This window comes from Coregonus clupeaformis, chromosome 9 (assembly GCF_020615455.1).
Source record: "Coregonus clupeaformis isolate EN_2021a chromosome 9, ASM2061545v1, whole genome shotgun sequence".
Taxonomy (NCBI): Eukaryota; Metazoa; Chordata; class Actinopteri; order Salmoniformes; family Salmonidae; genus Coregonus; species Coregonus clupeaformis.
In genome coordinates this window covers 17,567,352-17,583,701 of record NC_059200.1, presented here as the reverse complement: position 1 = coordinate 17,583,701, position 16,350 = coordinate 17,567,352, and the positions used below count along the sequence as shown (strand labels likewise).

General features: G+C 44.0%; 1 protein-coding gene across 2 annotated transcripts in view; it reads left to right on the top strand.

Annotated features, from left to right (window-relative positions):
- arhgap24 (Rho GTPase activating protein 24) overlaps positions 1-16,350 on the top strand; it is a 189,274-nt gene that overhangs the window by 27,432 nt on the left and 145,492 nt on the right. For both annotated transcript variants that reach the window (XM_041885351.2, XM_041885352.2), the window contains exon 2: positions 11,033-11,290. In XM_041885351.2, coding sequence (XP_041741285.2) covers positions 11,105-11,290 — 186 coding nt within the window. In that variant the 5' untranslated portion in view covers positions 11,033-11,104. The remainder of the gene's footprint in view (positions 1-11,032; positions 11,291-16,350) is intronic.

Here is a 16,350-nt window from a genome sequence, read left to right as displayed (position 1 = left end):
GTTTATTAATGGGGGAGAAGCGTGTAGGTAATGTGGCTGTTTATTAATGGGGGAGAAGCGTGTAGGTAATGTGGCTGTTTATTAAAGGGGGAGTACTGTGTAGGTAATGTGGCTGTTTATTAATGGGGGAGAAGCGTGTAGGTAATGTGGCTGTTTATTAATGGGGGAGTACTGTGTAGGTAATGTGGCTGTTTATTAAAGGGGGAGTACTGTGTAGGTAATGTGGCTGTTTATTAAAGGGGGAGTACTGTGTAGGTAATGTGGCTGTTTATTAAAGGGGGAGTACTTCGTAGGTAATGTGGCTGTTTATTAAAGGGGGAGTACTGTGTAGGTAATGTGGCTGTTTATTAAAGGGGGAGAAGCGTGTAGGTAATGTGGCTGTTTATTAATGGGGGAGAAGCGTGTAGGTAATGTGGCTGATTTATTAATGGGGGAGAAGCGTGTAGGTAATGTGGCTGTTTATTAAAGGGGGAGTACTGTGTAGGTAATGTGGCTGTTTATTAATGGGGGAGTACTGTGTAGGTAATGTGGCTGTTTATTAATGGGGGAGAAGCGTGTAGGTAATGTGGCTGTTTATTAATGGGGGAGAAGCGTGTAGGTAATGTGGCTGTTTATTAAAGGGGGAGTACTGTGTAGGTAATGTGGCTGTTTATTAATGGGGGAGTTCTGTGTAGGTAATGTGGCTGTTTATTAATGGGGGAGAAGCGTGTAGGTAATGTGGCTGTTTATTAAAGGGGGAGTACTGTGTAGGTAATGTGGCTGTTTATTAATGGGGGAGAAGTGTGTAGGTAATGTGGCTGTTTATTAAAGGGGGAGTACTGTGTAGGTAATGTGGCTGTTTATTAAAGGGGGAGAAGCGTGTAGGTAATGTGGCTGTTTATTAAAGGGGGAGAAGCGTGTAGGTAATGTGGCTGTTTATTAAAGGGGGAGTACTGTGTAGGTAATGTGGCTGTTTATTAAAGGGGGAGAAGCGTGTAGGTAATATGGCTGTTTATTAATGGGGGAGTACTGTGTAGGTAATGTGGCTGTTTATTAAAGGGGGAGAAGCGTGTAGGTAATGTGGCTGTTTATTAAAGGGGGAGTACTGTGTAGGTAATGTGGCTGTTTATTAAAGGGGGAGTACTGTGTAGGTAATGTGGCTGTTTATTAAAGAGGGAGTACTGTGTAGGTAATGTGGCTGTTTATTAAAGGGGGAGTACTGTGTAGGTAATGTGGCTGTTTATTAAAGGGGGAGTACTGTGTAGGTAATGTGGCTGTTTATTAAAGGGCGAGAAGCGTGTAGGTAATGTGGCTGTTTATTAAAGGGGGAGTACTGTGTAGGTAATGTGGCTGTTTATTAAAGGGGGAGAAGCGTGTAGGTAATGTGGCTGTTTATTAAAGGGGGAGTACTGTGTAGGTAATGTGGCTGTTTATTAAAGGGGGAGAAGTGTGTAGGTAATGTGGCTGTTTATTAAAGGGGGAGTACTGTGTAGGTAATGTGGCTGTTTATTAAAGGGGGAGTACTGTGTAGGTAATGTGGCTGTTTATTAAAGGGGGAGTACTGTGTAGGTAATGTGGCTGTTTATTAAAGGGGGAGTACTGTGTAGGTAATGTGGCTGTTTATTAAAGGGGGAGTACTGTGTAGGTAATGTGGCTGTGGCAGGGGATCTGAGTCACCACAGAAAGCCCTGCTGCTGCACTCCCACAGATGATTGAACAACATCTGGATGTCATCTGGCCTAAAGGGAACAAAAGCACACAAGGCTCTCTGCTGATGACAACGTGGCAGAGCAATAAGCAGCTGACAGCAGCATCTTTAACAGAGTCATAGTCTCCGGGTCATCAAAACAATGATGTGGGCTAGTCAGCGTCTCGCACTTTGAGCCTACAAATACATTTTTGTGGTTTCATTAAATCAGCTTGATAGTTTCAAGTTTCAAGTTTTAATGTCACATGCACAAGTACGGTGCACAGCCTCAGTGTTCCCTTTTTTCGGGCACTGAGCAAATTTCAGGTCTGCTGAGCACAAACTTGAACGTTGTGAAAATTCTGTGCGACTTCCAGCGCGCGTTTACTGTGAACACTGAGGCTGTACCCGCTTTAAGTTACAGTTTTAACAGTGGCCAAGTAGACTACTGTGGCTGTGTGATCATAATGTAGGACTACCAGAGTGGCCTACCATAAAAAACAATGGAGAAAATGCATCCCATAACATTTTAACATGGAAATAGCTGTTCTATCGTTCAGCCTACAGTAGCAGCCAATGTGTGGTGTTCAACGTAGGCCTACATTCCATGAGACTTTTGAAGAAAAAAAAAATGCAGGGCTTGACATTAACCTGTTTATCCACTTGTCCTTCAGACAAGGAGGTGACTGACATTTATTTTGTGTTGTTTGATGCAAGAACCCACTTTCCAAAATAAAATGCATTATTTTTCCCACACCATTATTACAGAGAATCAGACAAATTATGCTACTGCACCGGTACTGCTTGCCGTGCGGAAGCAGAGAGAATAGTCTATGGTTTGGGTGGTTGGAGCCTTTAACGATGTTCTGGGCCTTCCTACCACACCGCCTGGTATAGATGTCCTGGATGGCAGGGAGCTCGGCCACACCGCAAGGTATAGATGTCCTGGATGGCAGGGAGCTCGGCCCCAGTGATGTAGTCCATGTTCAGCTCCTTGGTCTTACTGACGTTGAGGAAGAGGTTGTTGTCCCGGCACCAGGTCACCTGACCTCCTCCCTGTAGGCTGACTCATCGTCACCGGTGATTAGGCCTACCAGCGTTGTGTTGTCAGCAAACTTGATGATGTTGTTGGAGTCGTGCGTGGCCATGTAGTCGTGGGTGAACAGGGAGTCCAGGAGGGGACTAAGCACACACCCCTGTGGGGGCCCCCGTGTTGAGGGTCAGCGTGGCGGAGGTGATGTTGCCTACCCTCACCACCTGGGGGTGGCTCATCAGGATGTCCAGGAACAAGTTGCAGAGGGAGGTGTTTAGACCCAGAGTCCTAAGCTTGGAGGGGACAATGGTGTTGAACGTGGAGCTGTAGTCAATGAACAACATTCCACATAGGTGTTCATCATATCTAGGTGGGTGAGGGCAGTGTGGAGAGCAATTGAGATTGCGTAATCTATGGATCTGTTGTGGCAGTATGTAAATTGGAGTGGGTCTAGGGAGTCTGGGATGGTGGAGTTGATGTGTGGCATAACCAGCCTCTCAAAGCACTTCATGATTACAGCAGTGAGTGCTACAGGGCGGTAGTCATTGTGGCATGAGGCCTTAGAGTTCTTGGGGACAGGAATGATGGTGGTCATCTTAAAATATGTGGGGATTACAGACTGGGACAAGGAGAGGTTGAAATTTACCGTGATAATGCCTGCCAGCTGTTCTGTGCATGCTCTGAGAACGCGCCCTGGAATACCGTCTGCCTTGCGGGTGTTGACCTGATTAAATACCTTTTTCACATCTGCCTCGGAGAGGGAGATCACCCAATCCTCTGGGTCGGTGACGTAAAATGCATTGAGTTCGTCTGGTAGAGAGACATCATTGGGCAGATCACGGCTGGGTCTTCCTTTCTACTCCGTAATGGACTGTAGCCCATGACACATGCGGAGGGCGTCAGAGCCTGTGTAATACATTTTCCAATGAAGCCGGTGATGGAGGTGGTTAGCTCGTCAATGTTAGCGGCGAAGTCTCGAAACATATTCCAGTCAGCGCTAGCAAAGCGGTCCTGTAGCATAATCTCTGATTCTGGTGACCATTTCTCAATGGAGCGAGTCACGGGTACTTCCTGTTTGAGTTTCTGCTTTTAAACAGGAAGCATGAGTACGGAGTCATGATCTGATTTGATCGTGGAATAGCCCAACCAGAGTCAGAATATGTCCTACCACTTTTGTCACCTTTATGTGATTCAGACAGTGTGAACATATACAGTGGGGCAAAAAAGTATTTAGTCAGCCACCAATTGTGCAAGTTCTCCCACTTAAAAAGATGAGAGAGGCCTGTAATTTTCATCATAGGTACACGTCAACTATGACAGACAAATTGAGAAAAAAAAATCCAGAAAATCACATTGTAGGATTTTTAATGAATTTATTTGCAAATTATGGTGGAAAATAAGTATTTGGTCACCTACAAACAAGCAAGATTTCTGGCTCTCACAGACCTGTAACTTCTTCTTTAAGAGGCTCCTCTGTCCTCCACTCGTTACCTGTATTAATGGCACCTGTTTGAACTTGTTATCAGTATAAAAGACACCTGTCCACAACCTCAAACAGTCACACTCCAAACTCCACAATGGCCAAGACCAAAGAGCTGTCAAAGGACACCAGAAACAAAATTGTAGACCTGCACCAGGCTGGGAAGACTGAATCTGCAATAGGTAAGCAGCTTGGTTTGAAGAAATCAACTGTGGGAGCAATTATTAGGAAATGGAAGACATACAAGACCACTGATAATCTCCCTCGATCTGGGGCTCCACGCAAGATCTCACCCTGTGGGGTCAAAATGATCACAAGAACGGTGAGCAAAAATCCCAGAACCACACGGGTGGACCTAGTGAATGACCTGCAGAGAGCTGGGACCAAAGTAACAAAGCCTACCATCAGTAACACACTACGCCGCCAGGGACTCAAATGCTGCAGTGCCAGACGTGTCCCCCTGCTTAAGCCAGTACATGTCCAGGCCCGTCTGAAGTTTGCTAGAGTGCATTTGGATGATCCAGAAGAGGATTGGGAGAATGTCATATGGTCAGATGAAACCAAAATATAACTTTTTGGTAAAACTCAACTCGTCGTGTTTGGGGGACAAAGAATGCTGAGTTGCATCCAAAGAACACCATACCTACTGTGAAGCATGGGGGTGGAAACATCATGCTTTGGGGCTGTTTTTCTGCAAAGGGACCAGGACCACTGATCCGTGTAAAGGAAAGAATGAATGGGGCCATGTATCGTGAGATTTTGAGTGAAAACCTCCTTCCATCAGCAAGGGCATTGAAGATGAAACGTGGCTGGGTCTTTCAGCATGACAATGATCCCAAACACACCGCCCGGGCAATGAAGGAGTGGCTTCGTGGCCTAGCCAGTCTCCAGATCTCAACCCCATAGAAAATCTTTGGAGGGAGTTGAAAGTCCGTGTTGCCCAGCGACAGCCCCAAAACATCACTGCTCTAGAGGAGATCTGCATGGAGGAATGGGCCAAAATACCAGCAACAGTGTGTGAAAACCTTGTGAAGACTTACAGAAAACGTTTGACCTGTGTCATTGCCAACAAAGGGTATTTATCAAAGTATTGAGAAACTTTTGATATTGACCAAATACTTATTTTCCACCATAATTTGCAAATAAATTCATTAAAAATCCTACAATGTGATTTTCTAAAAAAAAAATTCTCATTTTGTCTGTCATAGTTGACGTGTACCTATGATGAAAATTACAGGCCTCTCTCATCTTTTTAAGTGGCAGAACTTGCACAGTTGGTGGCTGACTAAATAAATGTTTTCCCCACTGTATGCGTCAACAGCAACCTTGGGAAAATTCTCTGCATTATCATTAACAGCAGACTCGTACATTTCCTCAGTGAAAACAATGTAATGAGCAAATGTCAAATAGGTTTTTTACCAAATTACTGTACGACAGACCACGTATTCACCCTGCACACCCTAAATGACAAACTAACAAAACAAAAGTAAGGCAAAGTCTTCTCATACTTTGTTGATTTCAAAAAAGCTTTTGACTCAATTTGGCATGAGGGTCTGCTATACAAATTGATGGAAAGCGGTGTTGGGGGAAAAACATACGACATTATAAAATCCATGTACACATACAACAAGTGTGTGGTTAGAGTTGCCAAAAAATCACACACATTTCTTCCCACAGGGCCGTGTGGTGAGACAGGGATGCAGCCCTCTTCAACATCTATATCAATGAATTGGCGAGGGCAGTACCCGGCCTCACCCTACTAGAATCTACTGTTTGCTGATGATCTGGTGCTTCTGTCCCCAACCAAGGAGGGCCTACAGCAGCACCTAGATCTTCTGCACAGATTCTGTCAGACCTGGGCCCTGACAGTAAATCTCAGTAAGACAAAAATAATGGTGTTCCAAAAAAGGTCCAGTTGCCAGGACCACAAATACAAATTCCATCTAGACACCGTTGCCCTAGAGCACACAAAAAACGATACATACCTCGGCCTAAACATCAGCGCCACAGGTAACTTCCACAAAGCTGTGAACAATCTGAGAGACAAGGCAAGAAGGGCCTTCTATACCATCAAAAGGAACATAAAATTCGACATACCAATTAGGATCTGGCTAAAAATACTTGAATCAGTTATAGAACCCATTGCCCTTTATGGTTGTGAGCTCTGGGGTCCGCTCACCAACCAAGAATTCACAAAATGGGACAAACACCAAATTGAGACCCTGCATGCAGAATTCAGCAAAAATATCCTCTGTGTACAACGTAAAACACCAAATAATGAATGCAGAGCAGAATTAGGCCGTTAAATTCTACAACCACCTAAGAGGAAGCGATTCCCAAATCTTCCATAACAAAGCCATCACCTACAGAGAGATTAACCTGGAGAAGAGTCCCCTAAGCAAGCTGGTCCTGGGGCTCTGTTCACAAACACAAACAGAGCCCCAGGACAGCAACACAATTAGACCCAACCAAATCATGAGAAAACAAAAAGAGAATTACTTGACATATTGGAAAGAATTAACAAAAAAACAGAGCATACTAGAATGCTATTTGGCCCTAAACAGAGAATACAAAGTGGCAGAATACCTGACCACTGTGACTGACACAAAATTAAGGAAAGCTTTGACTATGTACAGACTCAGTGAGCATAGCCTTGCTATTGAGAAAGGCCGGCATAGGCAGACTTGGCTCTGAAGAGAGGACAGGCTATGTGCACACTGCCCACAAAATGAGGTGGAAACTGAGCTGCACTTCCTAACCTCCTGCCAAATGTATGACCATATTAGAGACACATATTTCCCTCAGATTACACAGAGCCACAAATAATTCGAAAAACAAACCCAATTTTGATAAACTCCCTTATCAATTGGGTAAAATACCATTGTGCCGTCACAGCAGCAAGATTTGTGACCTGTTGCCACAAGAAAAGGGCAACCAGTGAAGAACAAACACCAACCCATATTTACGTTGATTTCTTTTCCCTTTTGTACTTTAACTATTTGCACATCGTTACAACACTGTATATAGCCATAATAAGACATTTGAAATGTCTCTATTCCTTTGGACCTTTTGTGAGTGTAATGTTTAGAGGAGAGAGAGGGAGGTGAGAGAGAGGGAGGTGAGAGGGGGGAGGTGATAGAGGAGGTGAGAGAGAAGGAGGTGAGAGAAAAGGAGGTGAGAGAGAGGGAGGTGAGAGGGGGAGGTGATAGAGAGAGGGAAGGAGGGGAGAGAGAGGGAGGTGAGAGAGGAGGTGAGAGAGAAGGAGGTGAGAGAGAGAGGAGGTGAGAGAGAGGGAGGTGAGAGAGGGAGGTGAGAGAGAGGGAGGTAGGGAGGGGAGAGAGAGGTAGGTGAGAGAGAGGGAGGTGAGAGAGAAGGAGGTGAGAGAGGAGGTGAGAGAGAGGGAGGTGAGAGAGGAGGTGAGAGAGAGGGAGGTAGGGAGGTGATAGAGAGGTAGGTGAGAGAGGGGGAGGTAGGGTGGTTGAGAAAGGTGGAGAGGGAGGTGGGGAGGTGGGAGAGAGGGAGGTGAGAGAGGGGGAGGTAGGTGAGTGGACCAGAAAAAAAGATTGAAAATGTGGCTGTATTTTGTTAGCTCTCTAACTATACCTCCTTCCTCCCACATTTCCATTCCCTCCCTTCATTCACAACACAGACAAACAGACCATGTGTCTCTGTGTCTCACACCGCATCAATTATTTGCTTATCTGGAAAAAATAAAAAATGTGTACAGGCAACAGGCTAAAGGCTAAAGGCTAAAGGCTACAGGCTACAGGCTACAGGCTACAGGCTGCAGGCTGCAGGCTACAGGCTACAGGCTACAGGCTGCAGGCTACAGGCTGAAGGCTACAGGCTGAAGGCTACAGGCTACAGGCTACAGGCTACAGGCTACAGGCTGAAGGCTACAGGCTACAGGCTGAAGGCTACAGGCTGAAGGCTACAGGCTGAAGGCTACAGGCTGAAGGCTACAGGCTACAGGCTACAGGCTGGGACACTGCATGGAAAGTGAATAGAAATAACAAAACAACAACACAGTAATGTGGTTAGCGGCAGGTAGCTTAGTGGTTAAGAGCGTTGTGCCAGTAACCGAAAGGTCACTGGTTCTAATCCCCGAGCCGACTAGGTGAAAAATCTGTTGATGTGCCCTTGAGCAAGGCACTTAACCCTAATTGCTCCTGTAAGTCGCTCTGGATAAGAGCGTCTGCTAAATGACTAAAATGTAAAATGTTAGATCCATCAGATCTGGATGTCCTTCCTTCCTGCTGTTCAGGGATGTGGTTACATCGTTACCTGACCCACCTACTGCCCACATTATATTTACATGTCGGTTAGTCTGTAGTTAGCAGTAATATCAAAAACAATGTATGCACGCATGACTGTAAGTCGCTTTGGATAAAAGCGTCTGCTAAATGGCATATTATTTATTATTATTATTATACAGTATATTATATATACATCACATGCGACCCGTAATAAGACTAAGCAATTACCCTATTGAAATGTTTATCTGACTCCATAAATGAATGGATTCGCATCCAAGGCATGAAGCTAAAGTTACAAGGCAATACTGACATTAACAAAGCATCATTCTAAGCATGATCAGAGAGAGAAAGCGAGATCATAGCCTGAAAGGCCATGCCCCAAAAGTCCATGGGGTGGAGAGAGAAAGAAAGAAGAGAGAGAGAGAGAGAGAGAGAGAGAGAGAGAGAGAGAGAGAGAGAGAGACGGAGAGAGAAAGCCTCACCCTCTTCAACATCTATATCAACGAATTGGCGAGGGCACTAGAGCAGTCTGCAGCACCCTACTAGAATCTGAAGTCAAATGTTTACTGTTTGCTGATGATCTGGTGCTTCTGTCACCAACCAAGGAGGGCCTACAGCAGCACATTGATCTTCTGCACAGATTCTGTCAGACCTGGGCCCTGACAGTAAATCTCAGTAAGACAAAAATAATGGTGTTCCAAAAAACGTCCAGTTGCCAGGACCACAAATACAAATTCCATCTAGACACTGTTGCCCTAGAGCACACAAAAAACTATACATACCTCGGCCTAAACATCAGCGCCACAGATAACTTCCACAAAGCTGTGAACGATCTGAGAGACAAGGCAAGAAGGGCCTTCTATGCCATCAAAAGGAACATAAAATTCGACATACCAGTTAGGATCTGGCTAAAAATACTTGAATCAGTTATAGAACCCATTGCCCTTATGGTTGTGAGGTCTGGGGTCCGCTCACCAACCAAGAATTCACAAAATGGGACAAACACCAAATTGAGACTCTGCATGCAGAATTCTGCAAAAATATCCTCTGTGTACAACGTAAAACACCAAATAATGCATGCAGAGCAGAATTAGGCCGATACCCGCTAATTATAAAAATCCAGAAAAGAGCGGTTAAATTCTATAACCACTTAAAAGGAAGTGATTCACAAACCTTCCATAACAAAGCTACAGAGAGATGAACTTGGAGAAGAGTCCCCTAAGCAAGCTGGTCCTGGGGCTCTGTTCACAAACACAAACAGACCCCACAGAGCCCCAGCACAACAATACATTTAGACCCAACCAAATCATGAGAAAACAAGAGGAATTACAAACTAGAATGCTATTTGGCCCTAAACAGAGAGTACACAGTGGCAGAATACCTGGCCACTGTGACTGACCCAAACGCAAGGAAATCTTTGACTATGTACAGACTCATTGACCATAGCCTTGCTATTGAGAAAGGCCACCGTAGGCAGACTTGGCTCTCAAGAGAAGACAGGCTGTGTGCACACTGCCCACAAAATGAGGTGGAAACTGAGCTGCACTTCCTAACCTCCTGACAAATGTTTGACCATATTAGAGACCCACATTTCCCTCAGAATACAGAGATCCACAAAGAATTTTGATAAACTCCCATATCTATTGGGTGAAATACCACAGTGTGCCATCACAGCAGCAAGATTTGTGACCTGTTGCCACAAGAAAAGGGCAACCAGTGAAGAACAAACACCATAAATACAACCCATATTTATGTTGATTTATTTTCCCATTTGTACTTGAACTATTTGCACATTGTTACAACACTGTGTATAGACATAATATGACATTTGAAATGCCTTTATTCTTTTGGAACTTCTGAATGTAATGTTTACTGTTCATATTTATTGTTTATTTCACTTGCTTTGGCAATGTTAACATTTGTTTCCCATGCCAATAAAACCCTTAAATTGAAATCGAATTGAATTGAGAGAGAGAGAGAGAGAGAGAGAGAGAGAGAGAGAGAGAGAGAGAGAGAGAGAGAGAGAGAGAGAGAGAGAGAGAGAGAGAGAGAGAGAGAGAGAGAGTGAGTATCTCACCACAGCAGTTCAGGAACAAGAAAGAGAAAGAACAATGAATCTGAGACACTTTTATAAGCATCTGAGTTGTTTTGATTCAAAATCTGAATTATTGACCAATAGTATTACTGTAAAGTGAACCTCCAATCAGATATCAGACCTACATGATGTCACCTCTGCTTCTCAGAGGTGAGACAATGGGGGTTGGTGAGATCAACACAGACAATGCTGAATTCCTAAAACAACACAGAGGACATTGTTGAATACAATTGATGAGAAGAGTTACTTCAGGGGCTGCCCGACAGGTCCAGTCCTGTATCTGTATGATAAGCTGTTTCTCTCTCTCTCTCTAGCATTAATGTAGGAGCTTTTTCAGATGTTTAGATCTGGTAGTAATGCCGCACAGGTTCACATATCAATAGATGCTGGCATTATCGGATAATACAACAATTGAGCAACTTTTTCAGACCTTCAGCTCTTCTGTCCCTCTATATTAAAGTTAGCTTCAATAACCCTCCGCTCTCTTCTCCACTGCTAACAGGGCGATCTTCTGGAGATCTAGCGGGGGATCTTCTGGAGATCTAACGGGGGATCTTCTTGTCTGACCACAACCATGGAGGAGCAGGCGGTGTCCAAGAGCAGTCCACAGCATGGCCGAGGCCTGGGCAGGCAGAATGTCGTCAGGTGTGGCTGGCTGAGGAAGCAGGGAGGCTTTGTGAAGACTTGGCACACACGCTGGTTCGTACTTCGCGGGGAACAGCTACACTATTACAGAGACGAGGAGGAGACTAAAGCCCTGGTGAGTCACCGCCACCGCTGGACCACAGGCTGTAATGCCCCCGTGCCTCTCTCAGTGTAGTGCGACATGTGCAAGTTTTAAAGCACAATGACAATCCAGATAGCTTGGGAAGTGTGACCTGCCATCGACCTTTTTCAGTAGTGAAACACAACACATCAATCAAATCAAAATGTTATTTGCCACATGCGCCGACATACAACAGGTGTAGACCCTTAAAGTGAAATGCTTGAACGAATGAATATTCACTAACACATACAGTGATTTACAAAGGGGTTTATAAGTCATTTATCAGTTGTTGATTATTAATGTATCTCTCTGTTACAGTATCCAGAGGACTGACTGTTGAATGTGTGATAGAATAATGATATAGTATCCATGTTTGGTATCTTTCTGAAACTTCTTCCCTGAAGATAACTTTGAAGCCATCACACATAGATGGATTTTGGCTGGTTTCATCCGATTGGATATCTTTATTTTACTACCTTTGGTTTTGTCTGTGTACTGGTCAACGATGGATTTTGAATACAAACAAGTCATATCTGGTATAAATGGAATGAAGGTCTGTTGTTCTCCCTCTTATCTGGTGTCCATTGAGAACGGTTGTATTATATTTTTCTCATTTCCTAGGCTTCTAAGCATCTGGCCTAGTAGGCATATCTTTGTTCATGCTTTGTCTTGTAAGTTAACCTTAGGATTTACAGTGCATTTGAAAAGTATTCAGACCCTTTGACTTTTACCACATTTTTGTTTACGTTACAGCCTTATTCTAAAATTGATTAAATCGTTTTTTTCCCCTCATCAATCTACACACAATACCCCAAAATGACAAAGCAAAAACAGGATTTTAGAAATGTCTGCAAAAAAAATAAAAATAAATGAAATATCACATTTACATAAGTATTCAGACCCTTTACTCAGTACTTTGTTGAAGCACCTTTGGTAGCGATTACAGCCTCGATTCTTCTTGGGTATGACGCTACAAGCTTGGCACACCTGTATTTGGGGAGTTTTTCCCATTCTTCTCTGCAGATCCTCTCAAGCTCTGTCAGGTTGGATGGGGAGTGTCGCTGCACAGCTATTTTCAGGTCTCTCCAGAGATGTTCAATCGGGTTCAAGTCCAGGCTCTGGCTGGGCTACTCAAGGACATTCAGCGACTTATCCTGAAGCCACTGCTGCATTTTCTTGGCTGTGTGCTTAGGGTCATTGTCCTGTTGGAAGGTGAACATTCGCCCCAGTCTGAGGTCCTGAGCACTCTGGAGCAGGTTTTCATCAAGTGTACTTTGCTCTGTTCATCTTTCCCTCGATCCTGACTAGGCTCCCAGTCCCTGCCACTGAAAAACATCCCCACAGCATGATGCTGCCACCACCATGCTTGGTGCCAGGTTTCCTCCAGACGTGACGCTTGGCATTCAAGCCAAATAATTCATTCTTGGTTTCATCAGACCAGAGAATCTTTTCTCATGGTCTGAGAGTACTTTTGGTGCCTTTTGGCAAACTCCAAGCAGGCTGTCATGTGCCTTTCACTGAGGAGTGGCTTCCTTCTGGCCACTCTACCATAAAGGCCTGATTGGTGGAGTGTTGCAGAGATGGTTGTCCTTCTGGAAGGTTCTCCCATCTCCACAGAGGAACTCTAGAGCTCTGTCAGAGTGACCATCGGATTCTTGGTCACCTCCCTGACCAAGGCCCTTCTCCCCCGATTGCTCAGTTTGGCCGGGCGGCCAGCTCTAGGAAGAGTCTTGGTGGTTCCAAACTTCTTCCATTTAAGAAGGAAGGAGGCCACTGTGTTCTTAGGGACCTTCAATGCTGCAAACATTTTTTGGTACCCTAGATTGATGAGGATTTTAATTTATTTAATCCATTTTAGAATAAGGCTGTGATGTAACAAAATGAGGAAAAAGGGAAGGTGTCTGAATATTTTATTTGTTCAATGTTTTATTCATGACAGTTGAGTGCCTTGCAAAAGTATTCATCCCCCTTGGCGTTTTTCCTATTTTGTTGCATTACAACCTGTAATTTAAATTGATTTTTATTTGGATTTCATGTAATGGACATAAACAAAATAGTCCAAATTGGTGAAGTGAAATGAAAAAAATAACTTGTTTCAAAAAATTATACAAAATAAATAACGGAAAAGTTGTGCGTGCATATGTATTCACCCCCTTTGCTATGAAGCTCCTAAATAAGATCTGGTGCAACCAATTACCTTCAAAAGTCACATAATTAGTTAAATAAAGTCCACCTGTGTGCAATCTAAGTGTCACATGATCTGTCACATGATCTCAGTATATATACACCTGTTCTGAAAGGCCCCAGAGTTTGCAACACCACTAAGCAAGGGGCACCACCAAGCAAGCGGCACCATGAAGACCAAGGAGCTCGCCAAACAGGTCAGGTACAAAGTTGTGGAGAAGTACAGATCAGGGTTGGGTTATAAAAAAATATCTGAAACTTTGAACATCCCACGGAGCACCATTAAATCCATTATTAAAAAATGGAAAGAATATGGCACCACAACAAACCTGCCAAGAGAGGGCCGCCCACACCAACACCTCTCATCACCCCGAGAACACCATCCCCATAGTGAAGTATGGTGGTGGCAGCGTCATGCTGTGGGGATGATTTTCCATCGGCAGGGACTGGGAAACTGGTCAGAATTGAAGGAATGATGGATGGCGCTAAATAGAGGGACATTTTTGAGGGAAACCTGTTTCAGTCTTCCAGAGATTTGAGACTGGGACGGAGGTTCACCTCCCAGCAGGACAATGACCCTAAGCATACTGCTAAAGCAACACTGGAATGGCCTAGTCAAAGCCCAGACCTCAATCCAATTGAGAATCTGTGGTATGACTTAAAGATTGCTGTACACCAGCGGAACCCATCCAACTTGAAGGAGCTGGAACAGTTTTGCCGTGAAGAATGAGCAAAAATCCCAGTGGCTAGATGTGCCAAGCTTATAGAGACATACCCCAAGAGACTTGCAGCTGTAATTGCTGCAAAAGGTGGCTCTACAAAGTATTGACTTTGGGGGGGTGAATAGTTATGCACGCTCAAGTTCTCAGTTTTTTTGTCTTATTTCTTGTTTGTTACACGATAAAAAATGTTTTGCATCTTCAAAGTGGTAGGCATGTTGTGTAAATCAAATGATACAAACCCCCCAAAAATCAATTTTAATTCAAGGTTGTAAGGCAACAAAATAGGAAAAATGCCAATGGGGGTGAATACTTATGCAAGGCACTGTATATGTCTGGAATTATGCTTTGTTAATGTCAGTATTGCTTTGTAACTTACGCTTTATGCCTTATATGTGATTTCACAAAGTAATTAAATACAGTTGTATTTAGAATTCCATTCTCATGGAAGCACAGAATCGTCTAGAATGTCATTGTTTATTTATTTTTTTATTTCACCTTTATTTAACCAGGTAAGCCAGTTGAGAACAAGTTCTCATTTACAACTGCGACCTGGCCAAGATAAAGCAAAGCAGTGCGATTAAAAACAACAACACAGAGTTACATATGGGGTAAAACAAAACAAAGTCAAAAATACAACAGAAATACATATATATACAGTGTGTGCAAATGTAGCAAGTTATGGAGGTAAGGCTATAGTGCAAAATAATTACAATTAGTATTAACACTGGAATGATAGATGTGCAAAAGATGATGTGCAAATAGAGATACTGGGGTACAAATGAGCAAAATAAATAACAATATAGGAATGAGGTAGTTGGGCGGGCTAATTTCAGATGGGCTGTGTACAGGTGCAGTGATCGGTAAGGTGCTCTGACAACTGATGCTTAAAGTTAGTGAGGGAGATAAGTGTCTCCAGCTTCAGAGATTTTTGCAATTTGTTCCAGTCATTGGCAGCAGAGAACTGGAAGGAATGGCAGCCAAAGGAGGTGTTGGCTTTGGGGATGACCAGTGAGATATACCTGCTGGAGCGCATACTACGGGTGGGTGTTGCTATGGTGACCAATGAGCTAAGATAAGGCGGGGATTTGCCTAGCAGTGATTTATAGATGGCCTGGAGCCAGTGGGTTTGGCGACGAATATGTAGTGAGGACCAGCCAACAAGAGCGTACAGGTCACAGTGGTGGGTAGTATATGGGGCTTTGGAGACAAAACGGATTGCACTGTGATAGACTACATCCAATTTGCTGAGTAGAGTGTTGGAGGCTATTTTGTAAATGACATCACCGAAGTCAAGGATCGGTAGGATAGTCAGTTTTACGAGGGCATGTTTGGCAGCATGAGTGAAGGAGGCTTTGTTGCGAAATAGGAAACCGATTCTAGATTTAACTTTGGATTGGAGATTCTTAATGTGAGTGTGGAAGGAGAGTTTACAGTCTAACCAGACACCTAGGTATTTGTAGTTGTCCACATACTCTAGGTCAGACCCGTCGAGAGTAGTGATTCTAGTCGGGTGGGCGGGTGCAAGCAACGTTCGGTTGAAGAGCATGCATTTAGTTTTACTAGTGTTTAAGAGCAGTTGGAGGCTACTGAAGGAGTGTTGTATGGCATTGAAGCTCGTTTGGAGGTTTGTTAACACAGTGTCCAATGAAGGGCCAGATGTATACAAAATGGTGTCGTCTGCGTAGAGGTGGATCTGAGAGTCACCAGCAGCAAGAGCGACGTCATTGATATACACAGAGAAAAGAGTCGGCCCAAGAATTGAACCCTGTGGCACCCCCATAGAGACTGCCATAGGTCCAGACAACAGGCCCTCCGATTTGACACATTGAACTCTATCAGAGAAGTAGTTGGTGAACCAGGCGAGGTAGTCATTTGAGAAACCAAGGCTATTTAGTCTGCCAATAAGAATGCGGTGGTTGACAGAGTCGAAAGCCTTGGCCAGGTCAATGAAAACGGCTGCACAGTACTGTCTATTATCGATCGCGGTTATAATATCGTTTAGGACCTTGAGCGTGGCTGAAGTGCACCCATGACCAGCTCGGAAACCGGATTGCATAAGCGGAGAAGGTACGGTGGGATTCGAAATGGTCGGTGATCTGTTTGTTAACTTGGCTTTCAAAAACTTTTGAAAGGCAGGGCAGGATGGAT